This window comes from Thermobia domestica, chromosome 5 (genome assembly GCF_964235325.1).
Source record: "Thermobia domestica chromosome 5, izTheDome1.hap1.1, whole genome shotgun sequence".
Lineage (NCBI taxonomy): Eukaryota > Metazoa > Arthropoda > Insecta > Zygentoma > Lepismatidae > Thermobia > Thermobia domestica.
Window position 1 is genome coordinate 315,480,169 of NC_137458.1, and position 25,448 is coordinate 315,505,616.

General features: G+C 36.9%; 1 protein-coding gene across 1 annotated transcript in view; it reads right to left on the minus strand.

Annotated features, from left to right (window-relative positions):
• The window catches only part of LOC145686791 (uncharacterized), a 759,437-nt gene that overhangs the window by 475,836 nt on the left and 258,153 nt on the right, over window positions 1–25,448 (minus strand). The window contains exons 4-5 of the mRNA XM_081760448.1: window positions 15,003–15,111; window positions 2,531–2,599 (exon numbers count right to left, since the gene is read on the minus strand). Coding sequence (XP_081616574.1) covers window positions 2,531–2,599; window positions 15,003–15,111 — 178 coding nt within the window. The remainder of the gene's footprint in view (window positions 1–2,530; window positions 2,600–15,002; window positions 15,112–25,448) is intronic.

The window sequence follows — 25,448 nt, forward strand, 5'->3', positions numbered from 1 at the left end:
AATAGAAAGGAATGCAGAAATTTTAATTAACGCTTGCAGGGATATAGGCTTAAAAATAAATGCAGAGAAAACTAAATAAATGGAAGTTTGTCGGGATCGTAATAGTGCATTTTATGGATGCGTTAAAATACCAAATAATATTTTCTTTCGACAAAGTGGATACTTTCAAATATCTAGGATCATTATAACCAGACCAAAACCATAATCACTAAAAATTTGATGTGAACTGAAAGCAGGGATTTCGTGCTATTATTCAGTTAAAAATCTTTTGTTGTCGCTAATTCTGTTGAGGAATTTGTAGCTCAAAATATAAAACGATAATCATGTCTGTTGTGCTGTATGGTTGCGAAACATGGTCACTGATTCTGAGGGAAAATCGCAGACTGAAAGTATTCGAAAACAAGATTCTTAAACCAATATTCGAACTCCAAAAGGAACGGGAATGGGGAAAGGCGGAAACTTCATAAGGAGGAACTGCATAATTTTATACCGTTTACCAACCATTGTTAGGGCCATCAAGTCAAGAAGGTTCAAATGGTCAGGTTATGTAGCCAGAATGGAAGAAATTAGAAACGCTTTCGAAGTTGTAACTGGTAATCCAAATAGGAAATGACCGTTAGGAAGAACGTGAAGCAGATGGGAGGACAATATTAAAATGGTTCTCGCAGAGATTGAAATATAAAGTAGAAACTGGGTTCAGTTGGCTAAGGACAGAAATCAATGGAGAGCTTTTGTAAACGCGGCAATGAACTTCCTACGTCCATTGGCGTGCTATATAAAGTTGTTGATACGTTTAGCTTCTTTTTATTTTACAAAAATGTTATTATAGGAACTAAAACGTTTTTCGCTAGTAAAGAGGATTCCGATTCGAGGTTAGCTATTTACGTTAATATTAAAACAGGAATATATATATATATATATATATATATATATATATATATATATATATATATATATATATAATATTCCTGTTTGTATGAGCGCCCTTTTAGTAGACTTGTCCACCGCCCTCATTAGTATCCCAGCACGGCCCTGCCTGAACCAAACTAACCTTTATCGAAACCAAGTTCGAAATATCCATGTGAGATTGAAATATGATCCCAATGTAAAAAGTAACGTTAAATTCACGTGGACCGTTAATGTAACCGAATCTAATCTTAGTAACAACAGTAATAGTAATCGTACTACACTTAGAAAGCAAGTAATCATTAGATCTAATTTCCCTCGAATTGGATTTCGTAGAAATTTCATAGATGGCAAAAATTCTCAAAATAGGAAACAAAGAACTGTAGAGGTAAATAACGCGCAAGAATGTATTACGGTTTATGACTTTCAATACAACTTAAACGAATTCGTTGGTCATGTAACTTAAGCTAAAGTTACGGCGTACGAGAAAACCATATTCAATTGATTTTGCTTTATTTCACTGTAAATATCGTTATGATTTTGTTTGTTATTCGTACTTTATTTGAATTCTATGAAAATATAATATATACAGGACACAGAATATGAATAATGCTTATCGAAGTTATGATAACTATGCTAGTTCTTAATACGGTAAAGGTGCTTCGTATAAGACTATATTTATGCATCAAGCAAATTAATCCTAAAGTTTTCGAACTAATAGATGTGAAAACTGGTAAACTTTTGGGTTTACGCAATATTGATGAACTAAAATTATGGCGTCCCTCAAAATATACTAAAAGTAAATGGATACAGCTAGTTAAGACATTAGTTCCTTCTGAAGTTGTATCCAAGATTAACATAAATGACATTTAATCTTCTCTCTCGTTCAAAAGAACAATTATATGCATGTCATAATATCTTTTTCAAAACTTTCATAAAAGAATAATATATATTTTGTTAACTTTCAATTTGCAATAAGTCCTAATGGTATCGAAATGAAGAATTTAATTAAAACTCAAAAATAAATCACTAATATACCGTATTTTGAATGTACCTTCTGTTATCATCGATGAATTTTATGAATAATTAAAATAAAATTAATTATGAAAATTAAAATAAATATGAAGATGATATTAATATAAAATGAATATGATATATAGTTATATGAATTGTAATTTACATTATATTATAAATATATATATATATACGAGGGTCATTCAGAAACTTAGGTAATTAATATGGAATATCTGACGGTCCAGGATTCTTTTTTTTTTTATTGTAAACAAACGAAGTCCTATTGTTCGAGCGTCATTATATAACGATATTGTGTATTTTACATGTAATCTTAAATATCATTTCTTGTATTTACGGGCAATATGTGCTATTGAAATATGCACAAGCTAGTTAGAAGAAGAAGAAAATATGAAAAGAAATAAAATTAATTTCTTTCTGATATTATTACTGATATTTTGTTAATATGATAATCTGACGATATGTGTTATTGGTCGTCATAGAAACGAGAAACAATATATAACAGAAACAATATATAAAAATACACAAAAACTACATTACAAATGCAGCGAAAGAATTAAACTTAGTTATTTCGTTAAATAACTATACTTACAATGTGTCCACATTCTGCAAGACGGGCTCCGTAATTTTCAATTTAGAGAAGGAACTTCCTGTGACATCACTGAAACATTAAGAATTTTCAAAAATTAATCGACAGTAAAATATTAAAAGCAAAATAAGTATGACAATAAAAAATTATCAAATATATATATATATATATATATATATATATATATATATATATATATATATATATATATATATATATATATATATATATATATAGATAGATAGATAGATAGATAGATAGATAGATAGATAGATAGATAATATATTCTGAATCACAAATAATAACTTATTTTCAGTACTGCGAATAATTCTTAGGCAAAAATACAGCACTTTATAAAATATTAATATATAACCTTATATTACAAATAATCTAGAAAAAAGTGATAATATAAAACAGTGTAATGAAAGATAAGATAATTATCCACTAAGTACGTTAAAACCCTTGTGTGAAGGTTAAAATATTAAAGTAAGTTAAAATAAAAAGCATTTCCATAAATACTATTTTCATAATAATATTGTAATATCCCACGGATGGTTCTATTTGTAAACATCAATATGTGAGTCCTACTACAAACTACTACAGAACAGTGATGTTTAGTGATGAGCAAATGCAAGACCAAGACCAAGACCTGGGTGGTCTTGGTCTTGGTCTTGGTCTTGCAATGGAACCCTCGGTCTTGGTCTTGGTCTTGTACCCCCAGTCTTGGTCTTGGTCTTGTTCTTGCACACCTAGTCTTGGTCTTGGTCTTGGTCTTGCACACCCAGTCTTGGTCTTGCTTGCAAGAGTCTTGCAAGTTTTGCTTTTAAGAAATCTATGATTTTCATAAGTAAATTTTACTCTGGATATAAGGGATAATAAATCCTACATTGCGTCAATAGTGAGGGAAATACAATGTATGTTTCTAAATGTAATATATTTTACCTTCGTGTAAGTGTGATGATACTGTACAACATAGGCGATGACCTTTACTTTTTTTTTTCAATGGGTGATCACGCTTCACTACTTATAAGATAAATCACAAAATTTCGTAATATTTTTATGTTTTAACATCCAATACTCCACTGGTTCCCAAACTGGGGAGGCTACCCCTGACAGTGAGACGCATGAAAGAAAACCAAGACGGCACAGATTATTGAAATACCATAAATTGCAAAATTATTTATACACTCTAAAGGCGTCAGCTTTTTTTCTTTCCAACCACGATTAGCTCATCTTTGTATTGAACAAGCTCCCAATTAAATATTGAAATTTTGTTTTACTGATTCTAATATGTACTGTATGGGGCAGAAACAAGGACATTACGCAAAAACGATGAAACAATTAGACTTTCGAAATGTGGGCATGGAGAAAAAAGGAGAGAATCAGCTGGGTTGAACAGAAAACGAATGCGAAGGTTTTAGAAATAGTAGCAGTAGGGGAGAAAAGAAGAATTTTAGATGCAATTAAGAGAAGGACATTGGCTGAGGAGGAACTGTATTATTAGGGACGTGCTAGATGGAGGGGGCGAAGGAGATTGTAGTTGAAGAAATATATTAAGACAGAAAATTGCTACGTTAATACGAAGAGACTAGCTGAGGACCACAGTCATCGAAGCTTCTCAGCTGCAGCAAGTGACCTGCCAATAATGGCAGAATAGCTATTATTATGACGATGATGATATGTTTTGCAATATTGACCAAAAAAGAGAAAAAAATTAAAATAATAATAATTAAACCTCTTAATATTTTAGAATATGAAACGAAATTAAATTTGTGAGTTTTACGTCCCACGATTATGCCGGCTAGGCTAAAGGAGACGGTGATGATGAAAAATGAATGAAAATGGTGGAAAGAAGAAAGTGGGAGGAAACGGGAGAACCCCGAGGAAACCCACGCACACGGTGTTTGTCCACCACAAAGTTCACTTGGCGGTGGCTGGGATCGAATGCGGGACCCCAAACACCAGAGCTAAACGCTCTACCACTGAGCCACCGCGGTCCCAATATTTTAGAATAATTTGAGTGAAACTGAAAACGACTCAACTGTCTGTCTTTTGTGTAAACTCAATTTATATAAATACTTTTGACCTACATTAGAAATACATAATAACGGCATCAAATCTCAAGTTATTTGAAATAAGTACGAAATCACTCTCAGTTGTGAATATAGATTATTTATTGTTGTATAATGTTATATCGTTGAATCCTAGATATGCCGTATACCTAAGGGGGCTATAAGTTATATTGATTGATTATATTGATATAACAATTATATTATATTGATATAACAATTATTCAACGTATAAGCATCCACCTATGAAATCAAACTTGCGGTCACATGCGCTAAGTTTTTGTCAATGTCATGAACATGTTATTTCAATATTAATTTTATAAGTACACGTTAAAAATTTCCAACGGATGCTTGAACCTAAGAGCCAAGGCCATACCCATGTAGTCGGCACCTATGGTGTACGGAATTGCCGATGTTCAATACTACATTTCTTTAGTTTTGGAAGAAGAACACCACTAATATGTTTTGAAATGAAATGAAATATCTACTTTAAAGTCCAACGATTTCACTGACGCTAAGGGAAACAGTGATGATGAGAAATGGTGGAATGAAGAAAGTAAGAGGAAACGGGAAAACCCACGCACAGGGTGTTTGTTCACCAAAGAAACTCTCATAGCGCAAGCTGCGATCGAACCAAGGCCCCATGTACCAGAGGTGAACGCTCTGCCACTGAGCTACCGTGTCCATAACATGCTCTAGTTTATTTTTGCTTATCCACCTCTTATGGACACAACTATTCTTCCTATGATTTTCCAAAATCCAATCATGGGTCGTCGTGAATGATCAAATGATGAGCAAAGTAAATCAGACACTGAAGTTATTATAGCTTGTAACAATTCATAGAATTATGCTGTCGGTCGTCTAGTCAACAAAGATTCAAAAAACGACATACTGTAGCTATATGTTACAGGAGCAGATCGACTCACATGGATTGCATAAACTACTGGGAACACATTCACTTCGTCGGTATTTTTACTGGAGCCAAGAAGTTCACGTGAAAGATGTAATGATTTTTCCCCTTCCTTTTTACATTCTATAAAAAATCAAGTAGTACCGTACTTGTGCAAGACTCTTGCGCAAGAGTCTTGGTCTTCGTCTTGGTCTTGCAGGTATGGTCTTGGTCTTGGTCTTGGTCTTGGTCTTGCACCCCTTGGTCTTGGTCTTGGTCTTGCATGCAAGACTCTTGCAAAAACTGCAAGACCAAGACTCTTGCGCTCATCACTAGTGATGTTAGATCTTAAAGTTAAAATTTCCCTCAGGGATGATAAAAAATTCCCTTTCTAAGATAAAATTTTCCCAATTTTTGTTCTCTCTTTCTCGTATTTAGGGGAGGCTTCCGGGCTTAAGTTCCCCCCCCCCGAAATCTTACTTACTATAGTAAAGTATTTGAAATATCTTGCAGAATTTTTACATTTTCAGAGAAAGCCCCTCCCCCCGAATGTTTGGATTATTATACTGTGCTCATATCTCCATAACTTGTGTTTTTCATCATCTCTTATTACTTCAATGTTATCTTGTATAATGACAGCTTCAAGCCAGACCGGGGAAGACTTGTGAGGGGAAAAGAAAGTTTGTCAGTCAATTTGTGTGTGGGATTCTGGAAAGAATGCCACTGTCTTTGGTCATACTGCCGCGGTGCTTACAAAGTAACATAACATTAATTGAAAAGCTAATCGTAAAATTTCCCTTTTTATCCTCCTCAAAAAATTCTTTGCTAAATCTCCCTACGCCGCGGGAAGTTTCCCTCAAACTAGCATTACTGCTACAGAAGCGGACGACAAGAAAAAAAAGCGCCACCAGTCATCACGTGACGGAGGAAGGACGCATGCCCCACCAGGGCCGTGCCGTGGGGGCGCGAGCGGGGCGACGGCCTCGGTCGCCAAAGTAAGGGGGCGAAAAATTCGGGATAAAAAAGGAAAAAACCTAGGAAAAATTGCTTGGAATATATGTATGGGGGCGCCGTCGTATACTCTCGCCCCGGGCGCTGATTTTCCACGGCACGGCCCTGTGCCCCACCGCTACACAGAAGCAGCTATAAAATTCAGAAGAATCACCATATTTGGTATCTGTCTTGGTTGAATTTGAATTGATGAGTATATTCGGCTAAGGCCAGATAATACTAGATCATCATCTAAAATACAAAATTTCAGATTTTTCTGATTCGTAGTACAACAGGATAACAATTTCAATTGAGGAAGAATTTAATTATAGAAGTGTCTGGAATAGCCATAATTAAGTGGTCTGGATGTTTAAATAAAATGAAATCTTTGAGTTTAACGTCCCACGATTATTCCCTTTAAGCTAAGGGAGATAATGATTAAGGCAAGTGAATGATGATAGACTAACTAATTGGTGGAATAAGAAAGTTGGAGGAAATGAAAGTACCCCCAAGAAAACTCACGAACACGACGTTCTGCACCACAAATCTACTTAACCGGGAATCGAACCAAGGATCCCACACATCAGAGATAAATGCTTTACCACTGAGCCACCGTGCACTCACTGATTTTATTTTGAGTTTAGCGTTCCTTTCAGCAGCGAGGCTACAGGTACACTCATGTCCAAAATGATTGTCGTATATCTATAACTGTCTTCTTGTAAGAATATAATTTGATAATGATTTTGCAGGATACTTTTAATATTCATACTATGTATATAAACGGGAAATATATATTTGTAGTAAATTTCATAGGAAAAGAATTATAAATACGAAAATTAGAATGAGTAAAACAAAATGTTGCTAAATGTACAAGAAAGTTTTATTTTCGTTTTCTTCTTCTTATTTACTGCTCTTTTAACATGAAATTTGCCACATACATGTCTTTGCAGGTTATACACATACTAACATTATAAGAAATACCGGGCGAATTCGTTATCAAATTATATTCCTACAACAACATATTTATAGACATGCGACAATAATTTTGGACATGCGTGTACATAAGACGTGGACCTACCGCTTAACGTAAGATCCGAACCACCGAAGTTCACAACGGAAATCGAACACGCGGCTCTGACATTACAAGCGCGTACGCTAACTGCTTGACCCCGAGGGAGCTCTACTTTAAACGGAAATGACGTTTCAGTACTCCCACAGCCTCATTATCCACATTGCGTGATATTTTTATAACCACGAATACCTTTATTAATTTTAGAATGGGTTAGATTCCTCGATTCATATGGAATCCAACATCAGTTTTAGCACCAAGAACATCCCTATATGAGACGTTGAATCCGAAGTATATAAACACTCACCACGAATTACACCGCGTCTATCGCACCGAAAGCTTATACGCTAATTAGTTTGTTTACGATGATGGAAAGCAAATACTTTTGTTATTTGTTTCTCTGCGTTTCAATATGCACAAACAGGGAGATTGATAAATAACTACCATTTATTAGTAGCTAGTTTCAGTATAACCTTCGTAAGCTTATTTTGTAACGTGAACTTTTATGTTAAGCTTATTCAACTCGTCAGCTGTTTTACTTCAAGCAACAAGTTGCATTCTTTTATCTTCAACAAAATTATCCACTCTTTTGCCGCATAACCATTTCGAGTCTGGTCGCACAGAAGCACAAAAGATTGAAACACTCTAAGACTACCTTCACACTAGAATCCTGTGAGTCGCTCATGTGAACCTGTAGTATGAAGGCACTAAATACTTCTGAGCCGCTCAAAAGATCGTGATACCACAATTGCAGCTATGTTAGTGTCAGAAGAAGCTGCAGCTTTCATCTTGGCGATAAATTGCAAGAAAAAGGAAAAGAAGATATGGAGTAATGTGGATTCATTCTATAAATCAATCAAGACTGGACGAATGTTCATTTTTCAGTCTGTTTCCTAAAATGAGAGAAGATTTAAAGAATTTTTTTTCAATTACTTCAGGATATCCATATCTTCGTTTGACAAACTGTATAATAGTATAAAGTATACATTTCATTAGAGTAACATCAAAACGGAAAAAGAAAACTAAATATATGTACACTTTTCTCCATTCCAATTGAGTTCATGCTCACGTGTGAAGGGCTCTCTTAGGACTGCGTGCTATTTTCTACTCTGTCAGCAGCTCGCTCGAGTCAGCTAGTGGCGGGGTGATCTTCATAGCAGCTCAGATCTGCGGTTCACTTGCACCGAAGCGCATGTCTGAAGGCGTACATTTAAGACAATCTACAGCTAGTTAGCTGCAGCTCATGCGAACGGCTCACAGGATCCTAGTGTGAAGGCTACCTAAATTACAAATGCACTCGCTTAAATGTCCGATAGGAGGCTTGATTGCATTGTTAACAATTTCCTTCATGTACTGCTTCTCAGCTTGGGTAGGCTATCCTGCTCTCAATTAGCGGCACGCATTAAAATTCTTCTCCGATCAGCTCCTAGATCTTCCTAAATGTATTTTTCCGATCGGGTTCCCAGTTAGAATTTTGAAACCGTCTCTACTTTTTTCCCATTTTGGCTACATGACCTGCCCATATGAGCCTCCTAGATTTAATGACCATAATAAGGTTAAGTAAACCATACAAATTATGCAGTTCCTCGTTATGAAGTTTCTGCCTTCCGTCTCCATTTTCATCCGTCTTGAAACGAGATATTCGCCTTAGGATTTTATTTTCAAATACTTCTAAGTTTACATTCTTCCCACAAAGTAAGCGACCATGTTTCGCAACCATATAGCACAACAAATATAATTACACCGATGAACAGTGAAAATGTTTCTGAAATGAACTTAGTCACAATTTGTTAAATTGAGTCCCACAAACACGAAATGGGCAATGCAATGATACCGTTAGCTCTTGTTTTCAAGAAACAGCCAATTTCAGTGAGTAATGGGGGTGTTTTCAAGCAATTGTGAAGACCTTGTTATAAAATATGTACTGCTGAAACGCTGTTCACCAGAATATCATGGTTAATAAGTCATTCTGTGTAGAATGATGTGTGCTTTCAAATTCTATATCGATCATGCCGCTATCGCGTACGAGAAAATGATTTTTTTTTTTTAATTCGGGAAATTTCTTTGAAAAATCCCATTCTGGATGTTTGGGACCCTCTAGAGCGACTCTGGGTGAAAGCACTGAACACTAATATGTTGGCATACTAATATGTTGGCAAATCGGGAATGTTCCTGCGAAACATCATTCTGATATCGTATATGATGACGTCATTATTTTTAGTCCCATTTGCAAGTAAAAAAATAAGGTTTTAAGATTACTAAAATGTAGTAAAGTGTACTAAAGTGATTACCACATAAATTGTACCTACGAGTATAATGATGGTATTCTTGTTTCTATCCAGATATGTTAAAAGTTTCTGAGTGATTAAAAAGAGCAACATGCATTGTCAATATGTCAGCAGTCCAAACATTTTCTGTGTGTGTGTGTGGTGTGTGGTGAAGTGAAGTCATATTTGCAAAGCGGAAATGTCCATTGATGCCAGATATGGAAACAGCATGTTTTTCACTATTTTGGTGTGAAAGTAGGGGCCAGAACAAGCCACAGGTACCTCATATACACGTATGGGAAGATAGACCCACCACCTACTTTAGAAAATTGAAACAATTACTAGGTCATTCCTTTGTACTACGTTTGTACCGTTTGTACCGAAAATATTATTGTTTGTACCATTTTCCTTATAGGGTTTCTTGACACGTCGACTGGCGCCAAGATAGCCCCCCCCCCCTATCACAGCACAAAAAAAAAATTGAAATACACCATTCGAAAGCAAATCGTTTGTACCGAAAAAAGTTTTGTTTCTACTCTGATAGTTTTCGAGAAAGAGGGGATGACATTTCGGGGGCTATCTTTGCGCCAAGATAGCCCCCCCCCCCGCCAGTTGACCTCTCAAGTAACCCTATAAGGAAAATGGCACAAACGATAATATTTTCGGTACAAACGTAGTACAAAGGAATGACCTAGTGATTGTTTCAATTTTCTAAAGTGGGGGGCCATACGTTCATATACGCTGCAAAAGTTGATGCGTTAATCTACGTGCATGGTTAAAAAACAAGGGTTATTCAATGAAGTTTGGCATTCCGGTGGTGTGAAGGGAGCCAACCAATCATTTCAGTGACTGTTATTTTTGTTTGGTACCACCAATTAGGCATGTCCAAAAAGAAGAAAGGATCAATACAATACCTCAAAATCCCGCCAGTCCTCAGACCGATCTCTCCTGGCAGAGGTCTTCCTGTACCTAGTCCTCCAAACGAATATAGTGTGCAAGACGAAGAAGACGAAGAGGATACGATGACATGGAGACAGCACAACAACCCTCATACGGAAATTGTGCCGCACACAGGCCCGTATCCAGGGGGGTCTAGGGGGGCCGCCTCCCCTAAATTTTTGCTGGCCTCCTAAAAGTTTTACAGTAGGCTTTCAAAAGAACTATAATATGGTGATGAACTATCATATGGTTGGATCGCCCCCCCCCCTAACTTCAGCCGGGCCTCCCCTAAGTTTTTGGGCTGGCTACGGGCCTGGACGCACAGTGCAACATTGAGAGACCTACGCCTACTTTTACACACCGAACTTAATGATGTCATGCGAGATCTTTAGCTGCCTAAGAACAAAGCTGAGTTTGCCTCATCAAGACTTAAAGAATAGGACTTATTACAAGATGATGTGGAAGTGTCAATATACAGGGATAGTCAAAAGCAGTTTGAGGTTTATTTCACGTAGCAGGATACTCTGATATTTTGTCATGACGTAATTGGTTTGATGAAAAAATTTCATTTCAAATACAAACCACAAGAGCGAAGACTGTTCATAGACAGCTCTAAGTTTAGAATAAAAACAGTCCACAGTTCCAATTCTCTTCCATAAGTGCCTATTAATTATGAAGGAAACATATCAAAACATGAAACAAATTTCAGCAGTTCAGTACAATGTGCATCAATGGCAGTTACGCAGAAACTTAAAAGTCATCGCTATTGTGTTAGGGTTGGAATTGGGTTTCACGAAATACCGTTCTTTTGTGTGCATGGGATATTAGGGGCAGGTCTTCCCATTACATCAAAATGACGTGGCCTCCAAGAAGGAATTTCCGGCCTGGTGAGAATATACAACATCCCCCTTTAGTTCCTGCGAGGAACATCCTGACTCTGTTACGTATCAAACAGGGGTAAATGAAACAGTTTGAAAAGGTATTGAATAAAGATGGTTATATTATGTCAGGGGCGGATCCAGGTCTGACTTCTGGGGGGGCGGTGGGTTGTCATACTGATACTTTTAAGGGCTCCAAACTTTGCGATGGGTTTCATTTATATATATAAAATAAGAAAGTTTCCTCTTCTGGGGTGGACGATCGCCTCGATCGCCCCTTCCCCCGCTGGATCCGCCCCTGTATTATGTAATATATAATATAAAGTATTGACAGCCAATGCTACATTACAACAGCTGTTTCTCAAAAACAGTAGCTAACAAAAGAAATGTGAGGTCAGATTCGTATTTCCTGCCCCACAATTAGTAAGAATCAACTACTTTGGGAACAGTGTTCCGGGGGGACATTCTTGGTATTCCTGGGGGGCACTGCTGATACTATTCTGTCTATTATTATATTATAGACGTATTATTTTGGTCTTCTCCGGGGGGCACTCTCAGAGTTTCGGGGGGGGGCAAAAATAGGTCTGGAAGAAACTCTGCGAAAGGAAACATTCAACAAGTCTTTTTTTGTTGTTCAGTGTTATCGTTTTATATTATAAAGATATTTTCTTATTCATAGATGGCAAGTAAACTCAAATATTTCATTTTATTGTATTTTATTTACAAACTGAGATTTTTCTTTGAAACTCAAATATCAAAATTCCATATATATGAATAATAGATTTCTTTCTAACAAAGAAATGTTATTCGGAAACATGAATTATTTATGCATCAATTGAGACTTTTGTTTCCCAATGAAAACACATCTTCCTGCCAATCCGCAGTTTAATCAAAAGTTTCAAAGACCCAGATTCTTACAAAATTGAGAAGTACATTATTCTATGCAATTCAAACAAGATACTACAGAAATATCATAAAAATAAAAAAATAAAATAAAATTAATGTTAATACGTGACCAAACGTCTGCAACACCTGCTCATCTTTTTCACTTGTTTAAATTTTCCAGCAGCTTAAATGAAAGAAAAGTAGATTATTGTTTCCGTGTCTTCAGAAAAGCAACGAGTGTGCTCACAAGAGACCATTCCGATTTGATGAATTCAATTGCTAAAAATGATTGCTAACACTGGATTCAGCACCAAAAGAAACAGAGAAAAAGGTTGTTTAGTGGCAGACCGTATACAGAGTGGGAGATAAATGGGGCAAAATGCGAAGATAGAACATGGCAAATGTCTAGAAATGCTATGTTAATTTTGAAAGAGTAGAGGGATTGAGGTCAGATGTTTGGATATGAGGAATGCATGCAGAGCTCTACTGAATAGGCGTAATGTCAATCATGGGGGACATCTGAAAAGCCGCCATGTTGGAATTAGCGCAAGAAGAATATAGGGAAAGGGATCATGTGACATATTTCTATTGACGCACACCGTCTATTGAAACCAATATGGCCAATACAGTATATCGATATATCCTGTTGTTTCCATGGGTGGGAAATTAATAAGTCAAATGTATCTAGTCTGCTCGGAGTCAAGTGGCCACTTTCCAGCCAACAAACGTCTGGATCCGCCAAATATTCGTTCATATGCTGATAAAAGTGCAAATATGATCAAGGACCAATATGCCCTGAAAGAGTTCATGACTGACGTTTTCTGGCCTTCAACACAGTAGACAAAATTGCTGCTCCTGTTGATTCATGAAGAAGAAATAAAGACGAGAAGTTGATGCAGAAGCCAGACAATGTTGAACTTACCAAAGGAGGCACAAAGTTCACCTTCAAAACACTGCAAAGAGGACCATCCGTTTGTGCCCTCTCCGCCCAAACCCGCTTGTGCCCCCAGAAAAAAAAGTTTGGTCCACCAGTGGGTGTTTAGCTAAATGAGTTTGCTAGTTACACAGTTTGTTTAGCCAAATGAGACAAGCGACCGCTGCCTGGGCGCCTGCCTGTCGCTTCCATCATTTCATCTAACACACTGTTCACAGCCTGCCAGCAGCTCGGGTTTAGCGTAGGGATGGCCATAAAGTTCCGGTTTCAGCAGAACCGGTTCCACGAAGAACCGGTTCTTGCAGATCCAGTTTTCAAAACTGGTTCCGGAACCGGTTCAGACCTTGATCCGAAAAATCGGGTCCGGAACCGGGTCTGTTGACAGCCGAAAACCGGTTCCAGCAGGAACCGGTTCTGGCCATCCCTATTGTAGATATTTTCTACGTTCTATCATCGCACTTTGACCTCATTTATCTCCCACCCTGTATACGGTCTGCCACTAAACACCCTCTTTTCTCAATTTCTTTCGGTGCTAAATCTATTGCTAGCAACCATTTTCAACAATTGAATTCACCAAATCGGAATGGATCCTTGTTAGTATGACAGCTGTGAAACTATGTTAGGCATCCAAACTATGAGTTGAAACCGATATATAGATTCCAGCTGCTACAGAGAGATAGTATGAAATGAACTTGAAATCTGTCAAGTAATGAATTTCTAGCACTTCCGGTCTTAGTTTAGAGATAAAAGATGAAGTTTAGATCCTTTCTTAAGACATTGAATAGATCCCAAAAATCTGTTTATCGTTATCTAGTGCCGTTTTTGTTCTATGACAATCAACGCTGAAACCGGTTGATTTCTACCACTTCCCGTTTGAATAGAGAGTTAACGGAGGGAATGAAACCTGCTCAAAAAATGGACGCAAAAGATGGATTCTCGATATTTGTGAGTGTTTTTGCTCCTATCGAAATCAATATTAAAACCAAAAGTACTACTAAAATTCAGTCAGTTCCAGTTTTGGTAGTGTGTTACGTGTGGTTATGGTATGGTTCGGCCCTGTGAACCGACCCTGTGTTAACGTACATATCTCAAAATCACTTAAAAATTACCAAGTGGTGTACGCAATGCGTGTGTCAAATAGCAGTCTGATATCTTGAAAACTAAGGAGGGAAACAATCCATAAACGTGTACTCTGATAGTCATCTCGATGACATACACAGTATATGTGTCCTTGGATCCCATAAAAACTTTTAGATAACATTTGCGAGAGAACAAAATACGCCTTTTACCTTGTACTTTTGAACACCAAACAGATGACGTCATGAACCCCACCAACTTGACGAGATACTTCTCAAAACAAGTATGACCTATTTCGCAATGCATATATGACTAAACAAACTCCAGTAGTAATATATCTTAAATGAACGTTTTAAAACAACATGCACGTAGAGTATATACCAAAATCCCGAAAGGGTTAAAGCACTGGTAATAATACCATAATAAATACAGTATTGTAATAATAGTAGTAAGAATAATACGTATTTATGATACTTACAGAAATGTAATGTTCTCTGGAAGGTTTGAGGGAAGCGTTTTCCATCGTAAGTGCACACATATTAATTTACTTTGAATACAGCTACATTCTGAAGGAACATTCTGAAGATCTGAAATAAAATATTTAAAAAAAATAACATATCAATGACCCTCAAAATTTCAGTGTTATTATAGATAAGCAAATTACACAACTATTATTATTTGGGGTTAACATTAATTGGGGACGACTCTTAATTTACTTGTAACTTGCACAACTTGCTTCATGGTAACTTTTACTAGTAATGAGGTTTTGATTTATGATCATCCTTCATTGATTTTTAACAAAATTTTACTGTAAGTACATACTGCATTTACCAGGGCCGGATTTAGCATTTTGGCGCCCCTAGGCCCAATAATTTTTTCCGCCTCCTAGTCTGGTTAAAGTTACTTTCCTAAAAACCTTTATTAAAAAATTACAGCCAGTTCTCCTGTGTTTGAGATCAATGTTGTAACGAAGTTGATGCATAATGTTGAAAAATAGTTTAACTTTACCAACAATTATTTGATCCAATAAACTTCAAAATCAGAATGCTTTATTAGCCTGATTTTTAAAATCAATTCATAAAATATGTTAAGTTATGGCTATTTATTTTTATTTCTAGATATTTTTTATTTTTTTCTCTCGGCCGTGCGCCCCCTGGGAGCTTGCGCCCATAGGCCCGGGCCTATTGGGAAATCCGACCCTGGCATTTACATAACATTTAACTGTCGTTCATTGATTTTAGCAAATCTTCATTGTAAGTACTCACTGCATTTACGTAACGTTTAACCATCCTTCATTGATTTTAGCAAACCTTCATTATAACTACTCACTGCATTTACGTAAGTTTAACCGCTGTTCATTGATTTTAGCAAATCTTTATCATAAGTACATACTGCATTTGCTTAATGTTTATGTGGTTACATGATTCAGTATAGGGGTCCATTTTATTTCATAAGAGATTAATGCTACCTTCTCAAAATTAGAAGGAATGTGTTGGCCCACTGCTTAAATTTAAGAATTGTCAGAAACCTAATTTGGTATATGTTCTATGTGACTCAAATATGTGTTTCTGTATATTTGGTTTGATTCTGTTTATCCCCTTATTTGGGTTAAAAAAAAATGCCAAAAATATAAAGGTAAGGAATACGCGCATGTCGTACCACATAATAGGTTACTGGAGGCGCCTATAGTATTAAAATCCCCCACATCCATTGCGCTTAGTTTCGAGTAATCTCGCAAAACGTGCACTGAGGCTCCATATACAAGCTTACAAAGTCCCTTATTTGAACTAATTTTTTAGTATGAAATATTAAACTTTTACACAAAAGTCGGTTTCCATGGAAGTCCTTTAGATCAAACATATAACAAGCGATATATACCAAATTTCGATAAAGCGTTCATCTCTGGTGCTTGTGGTCCCGGGTTCGATCTCTGCCCCCGACAAGTAAACTTTGTGGTGGACAAACACCGTGTGTGTGGTTTTTTGGGTTCTCCCGTTTCCTCCCACTTTCTTCATTCCACCATTTCATTCATTATTCATCATCACCGTCTCCTTTAGCCTAACCGGGATAACCGTGGGACGTAAAACTCAAAGATTTCATTTTATTTTCAATTTCAGTTAAAAAAATGATTTGGCGGGTTTTGATACTAAGCGCATCATTGATTTAATTTATCTTCTTTGATTAGGTTTCATCACGTTATATAATTATATCGATGAATACAGGGCTCTATTTCCTTCTATAGGACATAGACATATTTATGCTCACTTCTCAAAATTTGGGAGAGGTACATAGGACCAACCCTTAAATTCAAGGATTGCCAAAAAAAAATTTATAAATGTTCTCTAGAACTCGAATATATACACCTCTCCAAATTTGAGCGATTCGATTCTATTTCCCATGATCAATAAATGCCAAAAATATATGTAACACTTTATATTTTGACGAAAAGTTTTACTTTTGGCGAGAAATTTGAATTAGCATAAGGCCGGTTTTTTAATGTAGTGCCCCAAAATTAAGTAACATAAAGCATTATTGCAAGACATGATCAAATAATATTATTGGTTTCTTTTTTGAATAGGATATAAGTACAATGTCGCACTCCTTTGAAATTTTTGGTATCTATATATTGGTCCTCTTAAACTTTCGAAATTGTCAAAATTAAAAATTTGTAAATAAACTCTAGGATTAAGATATCTCTAAATTTGGATGGTCCATGCTTTCTTCTATAAGGAAAAAGTTACCAAAATTGCAAATTGTGAAGTTTGTGACCTAGTTTATTTATAAGCAATGGCGTATTTAGGGGGGCTATCGGGCTCAAGCTCTCCCCCCTCGAAATGAATTTGTTAGTTTTTCGCATTCCACGTACTACAATAACCCTTGTTACCATTTCTAAGAATTTCATTGACTTTCTACTTTCTTATGCTCTTTGTTCAACAATACTGTATTTGTCAAATTTCATTCCATATAATTGCGTTCTTTTATCTTCCTTCTTTCGTCCATTCTACTCTTCTGTTTCTTTTTCTTAGTTGTTACTTTCTTTCGTTTCGCCAATCATACTTTTGACCGTTGTTAGTTGCCATTCAAGTCGGCCGTTGTCAGTAACACCAAAACTAAGAGTAGCTGATAAGCGGAACTGGTGTTCCACACTAACTTGCACGGATACCAACATAACGAGACTTTAGTTATTATAGCAAAGGAATATTTACATCGTTTAGTTATAAAGAAAGGTAAATGTTTGAACTAAAGAAAATCAAAAGGGGGGGATAAGTAGCCCGGGAAATTAGGTAGGCCAAGAAGATTATTTCTTTTTCTTCTATGAATAGAGTAAAAGATTAGATTCACTGCTAAACCTTTGTGTATATCATATCACATAAGATTCACCAGTCTGCAATTCTTGCCATTAAAACTAAAATCAGTATATTTCAGCTTCAATTTGTCTCAACAGTTTCTTTCCGGTAAAAACGTACAGATATAATGAATATTTCCATTTTTTTTCCTAAAATAAAATCAGTTAAGTTGCAGGAGCGTCATTTCAGATTTGACAGGAGGGGTAAGATACTCCACCGACATACGAGTTTCACTTTTTTCCTAGCATATTAATAGACAATAGATTATAATATATTTAATTCTCAAACCCAGGTGGCCAATTGCCCCCACCTTCCCCAATGACGCCCTTGTGTGTTTGGGTTTTGCAGAGTGAAAAGGAAAAATACAAGTGCTTATTCACGCGTTGTGCATAGCTTTACCCGAAACAAAATCCTAAATACGCCACTACCTGTAAGTTATGAATAAATACAGGGTATCATTTTGGATTAATTTAGTAAATATTCTCTATGATTTTGGTTTATATTTTTTTGCAAATTGGGAATGGTTTACGTTGATCCATTGCTTAGGTAAACCATTGTAAAAATTTAAATTTAGGGAATTTTGACTTCATCTAAAATGAGAGATTATTATATGATATGATCATACGGGTGAATACAGGACATAGTGCAAGGTCATTGGTCCAAAGTTATCTTCGGTGAAATCTGATTGGTTGATCCCTAACCTCTAACTTCAAAGTTTGAGCTTCAAACCTGATTGGTAATTATTGTAACCAATTGATACACATCAACAATTTCACAAATTAAATTTTAGACTTGTAGTATAACTCAAGTGTGGCTCAAAGTCTAAGGTCATTGGTGGAAAAATTATTTTTGCCGAATTTGATTGGCTGACTACTTTACAATCCTTGTCTAAGAACTTTTGGAAGTTCCTGAAAATTTTGCTGAAAAATTTTTGGGTCACTATTTCAAAACTATTTTAGTTTCAGAATTTTTGAACCTTCGTGTTGTACAGAGAATTTTTCGTTCAAATCTCGCCCGAACAGAACTCGCCAACATCTAGAAAGTGCCCTTTCTGGATTTTATCCCCCAGAGAAAGTAAAAGATTCATAGATATTCCGTTAGGAAAGCTGGATCCGATTGATGACGTATGGTATGGCGTCCGAGAAACTAACCAAAATTCGTTGATAGGACCTCGACAACTAGAACGCAATTAAGGCGGCGTAGGATTTGTAGTTTGTCATGTGTAGTTGCATACAATTGTAAGTGAGTCTAATGGACAAAATTAAATATTGACTATAATGTCCTGTAGAATAAAGGAGACGGGTGGTTACTGAAGTGAATTATTATGGGAGGAAATGGCGAAATGAGAATATGGAAAGAAACGAGAGTACCTACATAACATAACGGTCTACTATATTGTACAGTGACGAACATTAATAAATGGAGGTTGGAGCCATAAGAAATAATGGATTCAGCCTCCATTTATTAATGTTCGTGACTGTACATCTCACACTCATTTGGCCTGGGTCGAACCTAAGACCGCTTACGGCAGAAGTGAATGTTTTACCACTGAACCATAGTGCCCATTTCCCCCTAGCGGACAAAATATCGTCGATAACGCATGTGATGTTATGCGAGCCTTAGACGCACACACTTGCGTGAACTACTTTCATGAAAGCTTTGTTTCATCATGCATGTTGGAAGAATTTATGCTCACCCACGTACCAACTTGCTCCCAAACATACTAGAAGAATTAATCGAAGGAAAGAGTCACGTGATTTCTTCCACTGTCGTGATTGGCGGACCAACTTGCATGAACGAGCACATGCACAGTAAACATACATGTAGAAGGCAAAACCATCATTCATGTTTACAGTAGATTTTGAAAACTTCCCAACATGCATGAACGAGGCCATACACGATCAACTTGCCTGTATTTTTATCATTTTTCATGCATGTTGGAAGGTTTATTCATGCATGTGTCTGCATGTATGAGTCCCTTTACACACGGCAGCAAAAACCAAAAAAGAAAAGAAAAGAAAGAAAGCTACGTAACGATGAGTCAATCAAAAACAACTGTGTTACGGAGATTGACCTCTTGGAAAGCGAAGGAATATGAATTTTTGGACGTGTGATTAATGCAGATAAAAACCGGCAAGACGTCAATACTACAGAACTGCGGCAACAGCCGCCCCACAAAGAAACAATACCACGAACTGTGCAAAGATGCAGAGAGATGTGTGGAATTAGTTCGCCAGCACACACACACCTAGTACTCTCAACGGGTCGGGTCGGGTCGGGTTGAAGACCGACCCGACCCGACCCGTGACCCGAATTGACTGACCCGACCCGATGACCCGACCCGACCCGACTGACCCGAACCGTGATCCGACCTGATTGACCCGACCCGACAACCCGACCCGAGCTGACCCGACTGACCCGAACCAATAACCCGACCCGAGTGACCCGACCCGATAACCCGACCCGAGCTGACCCGATTGACCCGACCCGACAACCCGACCCGAGCTGACCCGATTGACCCGACCCGAGCTGACCCGACTCGACAACCCGACCCGAGTTGACCTGACCCGACCCGACCCGTAACCCGACCCGAGCTGACCCGATCCGAGTCGGGTCGTGTCGGGTCACGGGTCGGGTCGGGTCAACCCGATCCGTTTGAGAGCACTATGGTCACAACACTGGGTGAACACCAAAATGCACTCCCATTGGGAATAGAACCCGGACCACGTGTACCGAAGTCTTACACGTTAACCGCTAGCTAGATCAAGCGGGGATTTGTATATGCATCTTAATGAATATTTGGCACTTTTGAGGTTTGGTTATTTCTTTTTATAACTGATACCAATGTCCGACGTGGGAGAAATTTATTTTTATTTTTATTTTTTATTTATTTATTTATTTATTTATTTATTATTTTTTTTCTTTAGTTCTATGTGACGAAATTTTTATTCAAGGTCAGTGTTCTCACCTGCTGGGACGGCAGGGCGTCTTCTCGGAAGGAAGTAGCAAGAGTCTCTTGGCGGAGACAAAAGGAAATCGTTTAACTACAATGATAAGGGTTGAGGAAACAGGAGAACACCTGTGATTTTTTCCAACCCTTCAACTTTCATTCCAAAATAGGTTCTTATGATTCCGGGACCCGTACCACTTTGATTTTTCTTTCTCTGTAATTAAAACGTATTTTACAGTATATATAGTTGCACGTAAGAAGATACATAATATGAATTTAAAAATACAGGTTGATATTTAATTATAAAGTACTAATTTTATTTCATCACTTTCAGCCCAACAAATGAAATTCAAACAATTCTCTCCCTAGGTCTTGGTCATCAATACTGCGTCTTATTCTTTGTCTTGCAGTCAAGTCTTGGTCCTGCATTTCGTAGTCTTGGTGATCTTTCATGCTATACAAGAGCCAAGAATGCTCACCTCATCGGTACAAATGAAGACCAAGTGTGATTTTGATTATGGTATTTCATACTATACGGAAAGCTAGAAAATACGCTCATCGCTACTTGATCACCAAAACAAGGCCAAGAGCAAGATTACTATGCAATTCGTCTTGCATATCCAATCTTTATCTTGTTCTTGTATCGATGTCCTTTGGCTTGGTGAAATAAAATGAAATATTCACTTTAAGCAGGGGTGTAGCCAGCAGGTTCGTGTAGGAAGGGCCCGTCGTTTTTGAGGGGGGGCTACAATGTACAAAGCAAAAAATGTGTTGCTGCTAGTGTTTTTCAGGCCTAAAAGAAAGGAAAATTTTGGTTTCCTTCTGGAAAACTAAAAACACTATTTCATCTTATTTATTATTACTATTACTATTATTATTATTATTATTACTATTATTATTATTATTATTATTATTATTATTATTATTATTATTATTATTATCCATAAATTATATTCAAGATAGTTTTTATTATGCTTAATCAAGAACTACTGCCCGGGACCAAACGCTATACTTTTGTGCATAACTATAAAGATAACCAGAAAGTTCTGTCCCTTTTCGTGGAGGTCTGTGTTCAATTGGACCTCACACCGTGAGTTGAATGCGAGTGGAGATAAGGCGAACGTCAGTTGTTGGTGTGGGTATATCCAACATACTACCTGGTTGTGGCAATTCAGATACACAGTGAACTTGCGTAAAGACAGAGGGAACATGGGACATCCACAGAGCGTCATAAGAGCATGTATGCTGAACGAGTTCAAATGGAGGTCAAACGCCGCTGTAGCGGGACAGAAAATATGCCAGGCCTTTGTTGAGGGTGTCGTGACGACGCGGACAGTGCAGCGATGGTTTAACCAGTTTAAGGACGATGACCAAACACCCGAAAACACCACATGCCAGAAGACCAACACATGCACAAAGAGGAACTGGGACTACAATTCAGTGTGTGGAGAAACCATTCGGCAGCACATCCATCAAGTTGGGAAGCACTACAAGTTGGGTCTCACATGTTTTGACTCCGGGCCAGAAGGCAACGCGGCAGTCTGTTACGTTTAGTCGAAAAATAAAAATATGTTAAATGTTTGTTAATAAAATCTCCGTTTTAAAATAGCAATAGTTTCGTGAGATACTCGTAATTGAGTGACCTTGGCAGTGCCTGTGGGGAAGTGCGCGAGCTTTCCGCTCTGTGTCGCTAGTTGTCGCTGCAGCCAGCTGCCTGCTGCTGAACTAGCGGACGGCATAATTTAACATAGGTACTGCTAGAGTGAAGTTCGAAAACTTGATAGTGGGAATTGTGAAATGGAGGTGTTAATATTTGAAGTTGATACGACAGGAACCAGTGGATTTTGGCTGCAAGGAGACAAAAGGAATATCTAACCACTAAAATGGCTCTGTAAGAAAACAGGTTTGGAGACAAAAAAAAAAAAAGGAAATGAAAATGAATGAAACAGTTTCTGGTTTGTATGTTAATTATTCTTATTTGCATTAGAAACTTCCATTTCACTTTTCTTATTGTCTTGTTTGAAAAAGGAAATAAGAAAAAGGAAAATAAATGAAAGAAACTTGGATTCTGTCAACTTACGTAACCATTAAATGCCTTGGTTAAGCTATTTGAATAAACCCCTTTTGGATTTTGCTTTTAACTATAAATTAAGTTACTGTAGCTAACCCTGGTCATTCGTATTGGGTAGAGAATTCCTATATCATTTAAAGTTTCGATAAGCAGTGCTTTATTGCGTTTAAAGTGGGGATTTTATATCTAAAGATTCTAGTGTCAAACAAATCTTGGAAAAAAAAAAAAGTTAATGTGTGTTACTTTCTCATTGGATGTTGTATCTGAAAGTTAATTTAGTCCACTGCAAGACTTTCTTTATTTCTTTTCGTTCAAGTTATTTGTTACTAAATTTCACAAAATAAAGTTTGTTAGTTGTTATCTGAAATTGGGATTTGCAGTAATTTGAAACTGATACGAACCTATTCTACCCTTCTATCGTAACTATCGCGCTCACTCGATGTGTGGACGTTAATTGTCAGTGCTGGTTGTTTTATTTTCGGGAATTATTTTGCAGTAAAGAAATTTAATGCTATTTATATTCCTAGTGGGTAAAACAGCTAGAACTGGGAATTGGCGGATACATGGAATTATATATGTGTATTTCATTACGCAACACATATATAATTTAAATAAGGTACCTATGTTAAATTATGAGTGTAAAAATAATTGAAGGGTTTCATGAATAGGTTTTCTCTCTTTGAAAGTTTCTGTATAGCAGAGTTTCTGTGGAAGGATTTCCTGCTTAATGCTTTATTGGCAATTTTTTTATTGCAATTGGTACTGTTTGTGTATAGACGTTAATGTGTCCGTACCTCTTGCATTGTTTATGGCAGGTTGCTAAATGCGTAAAACTGATAGTTATGGAAGTCGCATGCTAATGTGGGAGGAAACTTTATGGAAGTATATTACAGAAACATAACAGATATAAAATTCCCAATTTATATTGTAGTGTTTATATGTATATATGTAATTCCTCTCTCCCCGTTATATTGTTTTGTATTTAAGAGTAATATGGCGCAGTTTAATGATATAAGGGCTGGTTTTGTATACGATAATGATCAATCTAGCTCTAGTGGCGATGAGTTTGTGGGGTATCAATATGAAAATCCCTTATTTGAAAATGACCTGAGCGGAAGACAAATTCCTAATTATAATAGTGCTTCTCCTAATATGGGAAGGGGAGCCTCCAATGTGAGAGGGGGTGGTCGGACCGAAATGGTACCTCCACTAACCCGTCAATTTCAATTCAATTTTTCTAGGCATGCTTCGGATAGCATGTATAAAGTCTTAATGGAGGAAACTAATAGTTTACCAGTAATTGATGGAGGAAATACAGACTTGACTTTCAAGTTTTTGCTTCGTTTGGATAGTTTTCTCAGGGGATGGGATTTTCCGTTGGATTTGGCGCTAATCGCTTGTCTTTCTCGAACAAAAGGGGAAATTCAGGAGATGGTACAATCTCTGATTGGAAGTTCCCTCTCATTGGAGACTGTTTGTAGGCGAATAATGTTGCGTTTCATCTCTACTATTGCTAGAACTCAATATATGAAGTTATATTTTTACACTACTATGAGTGAAGAGGAAACACACTATGACTTTATTGATTCTAAATTATCTATAATTAAGGTTTTGGATATGAATTTTGATGAGCATACTATTTGTAGTCTAATTGTAAATATGGTTACTCCTCGAACACATGAATTTTTAGTTGAGCACGGATTTCCTAACACTTTTGAAAACTTGTTAACTTTAGCTGCTAGGTTTGATGCTTTGTTCCGATATAAAAGGGATTATTATAAGTTAAGTAAACGAACCTTAGGGGACAAACAAAATCAGGTCGCAACACAAAAGTCACCTAATATGTTGAAGGCTCGTGGCATGCGTAGCTCAGTGGTTCTGGTACCGAAACAAAAATGTTATATTAATCATCCTAGTGTTCACCAATTAGGTTATGAAGACGACTCAATTAGTGGAATGCAAATGAGGGAGAATAGTCATGCTACAAAAGTAAATAGATCTTTGGGTAATAATACACTAAAAAGTAAATGTCCTCATTCAGATTTAGATAAATTCAATAGAGTACGGGGTGTTCATTCTCAACCACGGTCTAATGTGAAAATAAATGAATTTGGGGAATCTACTGAATCACGTATAGCTCATACACCTGATAAAAGTTTAATGAATTTAATTTCGGTGTTAATTTATATAAAAGGCGAAGCTGTACCTTGTGTAATAGACACTGGCAGTAGTAACAATTTCATTAGCCAGCGCTATTATCAACATCTAAGTAGTATGTGTCGTATAAAAAGTGAGAATGTGAACTTACGAACTACGGGTCTTGGAAATACTCAGATTCTCGTAAAACAGAGAGTTTGTATTTACTTCCGCATGGGACGTCAGCAGTTTTGTGAACTGTTCTATATCATCGAGTCGGATGACTTTGATATTCTTTTGGTTAACAGTTTTCATACAAAGTATAGTGCTGTTATAGACTTACCTAATAACTTATATAGAGTACAAAATCGAAGATTAAGCGTACCTATACAAGATGCCTCCCAGTTGTCGGCAGAAACT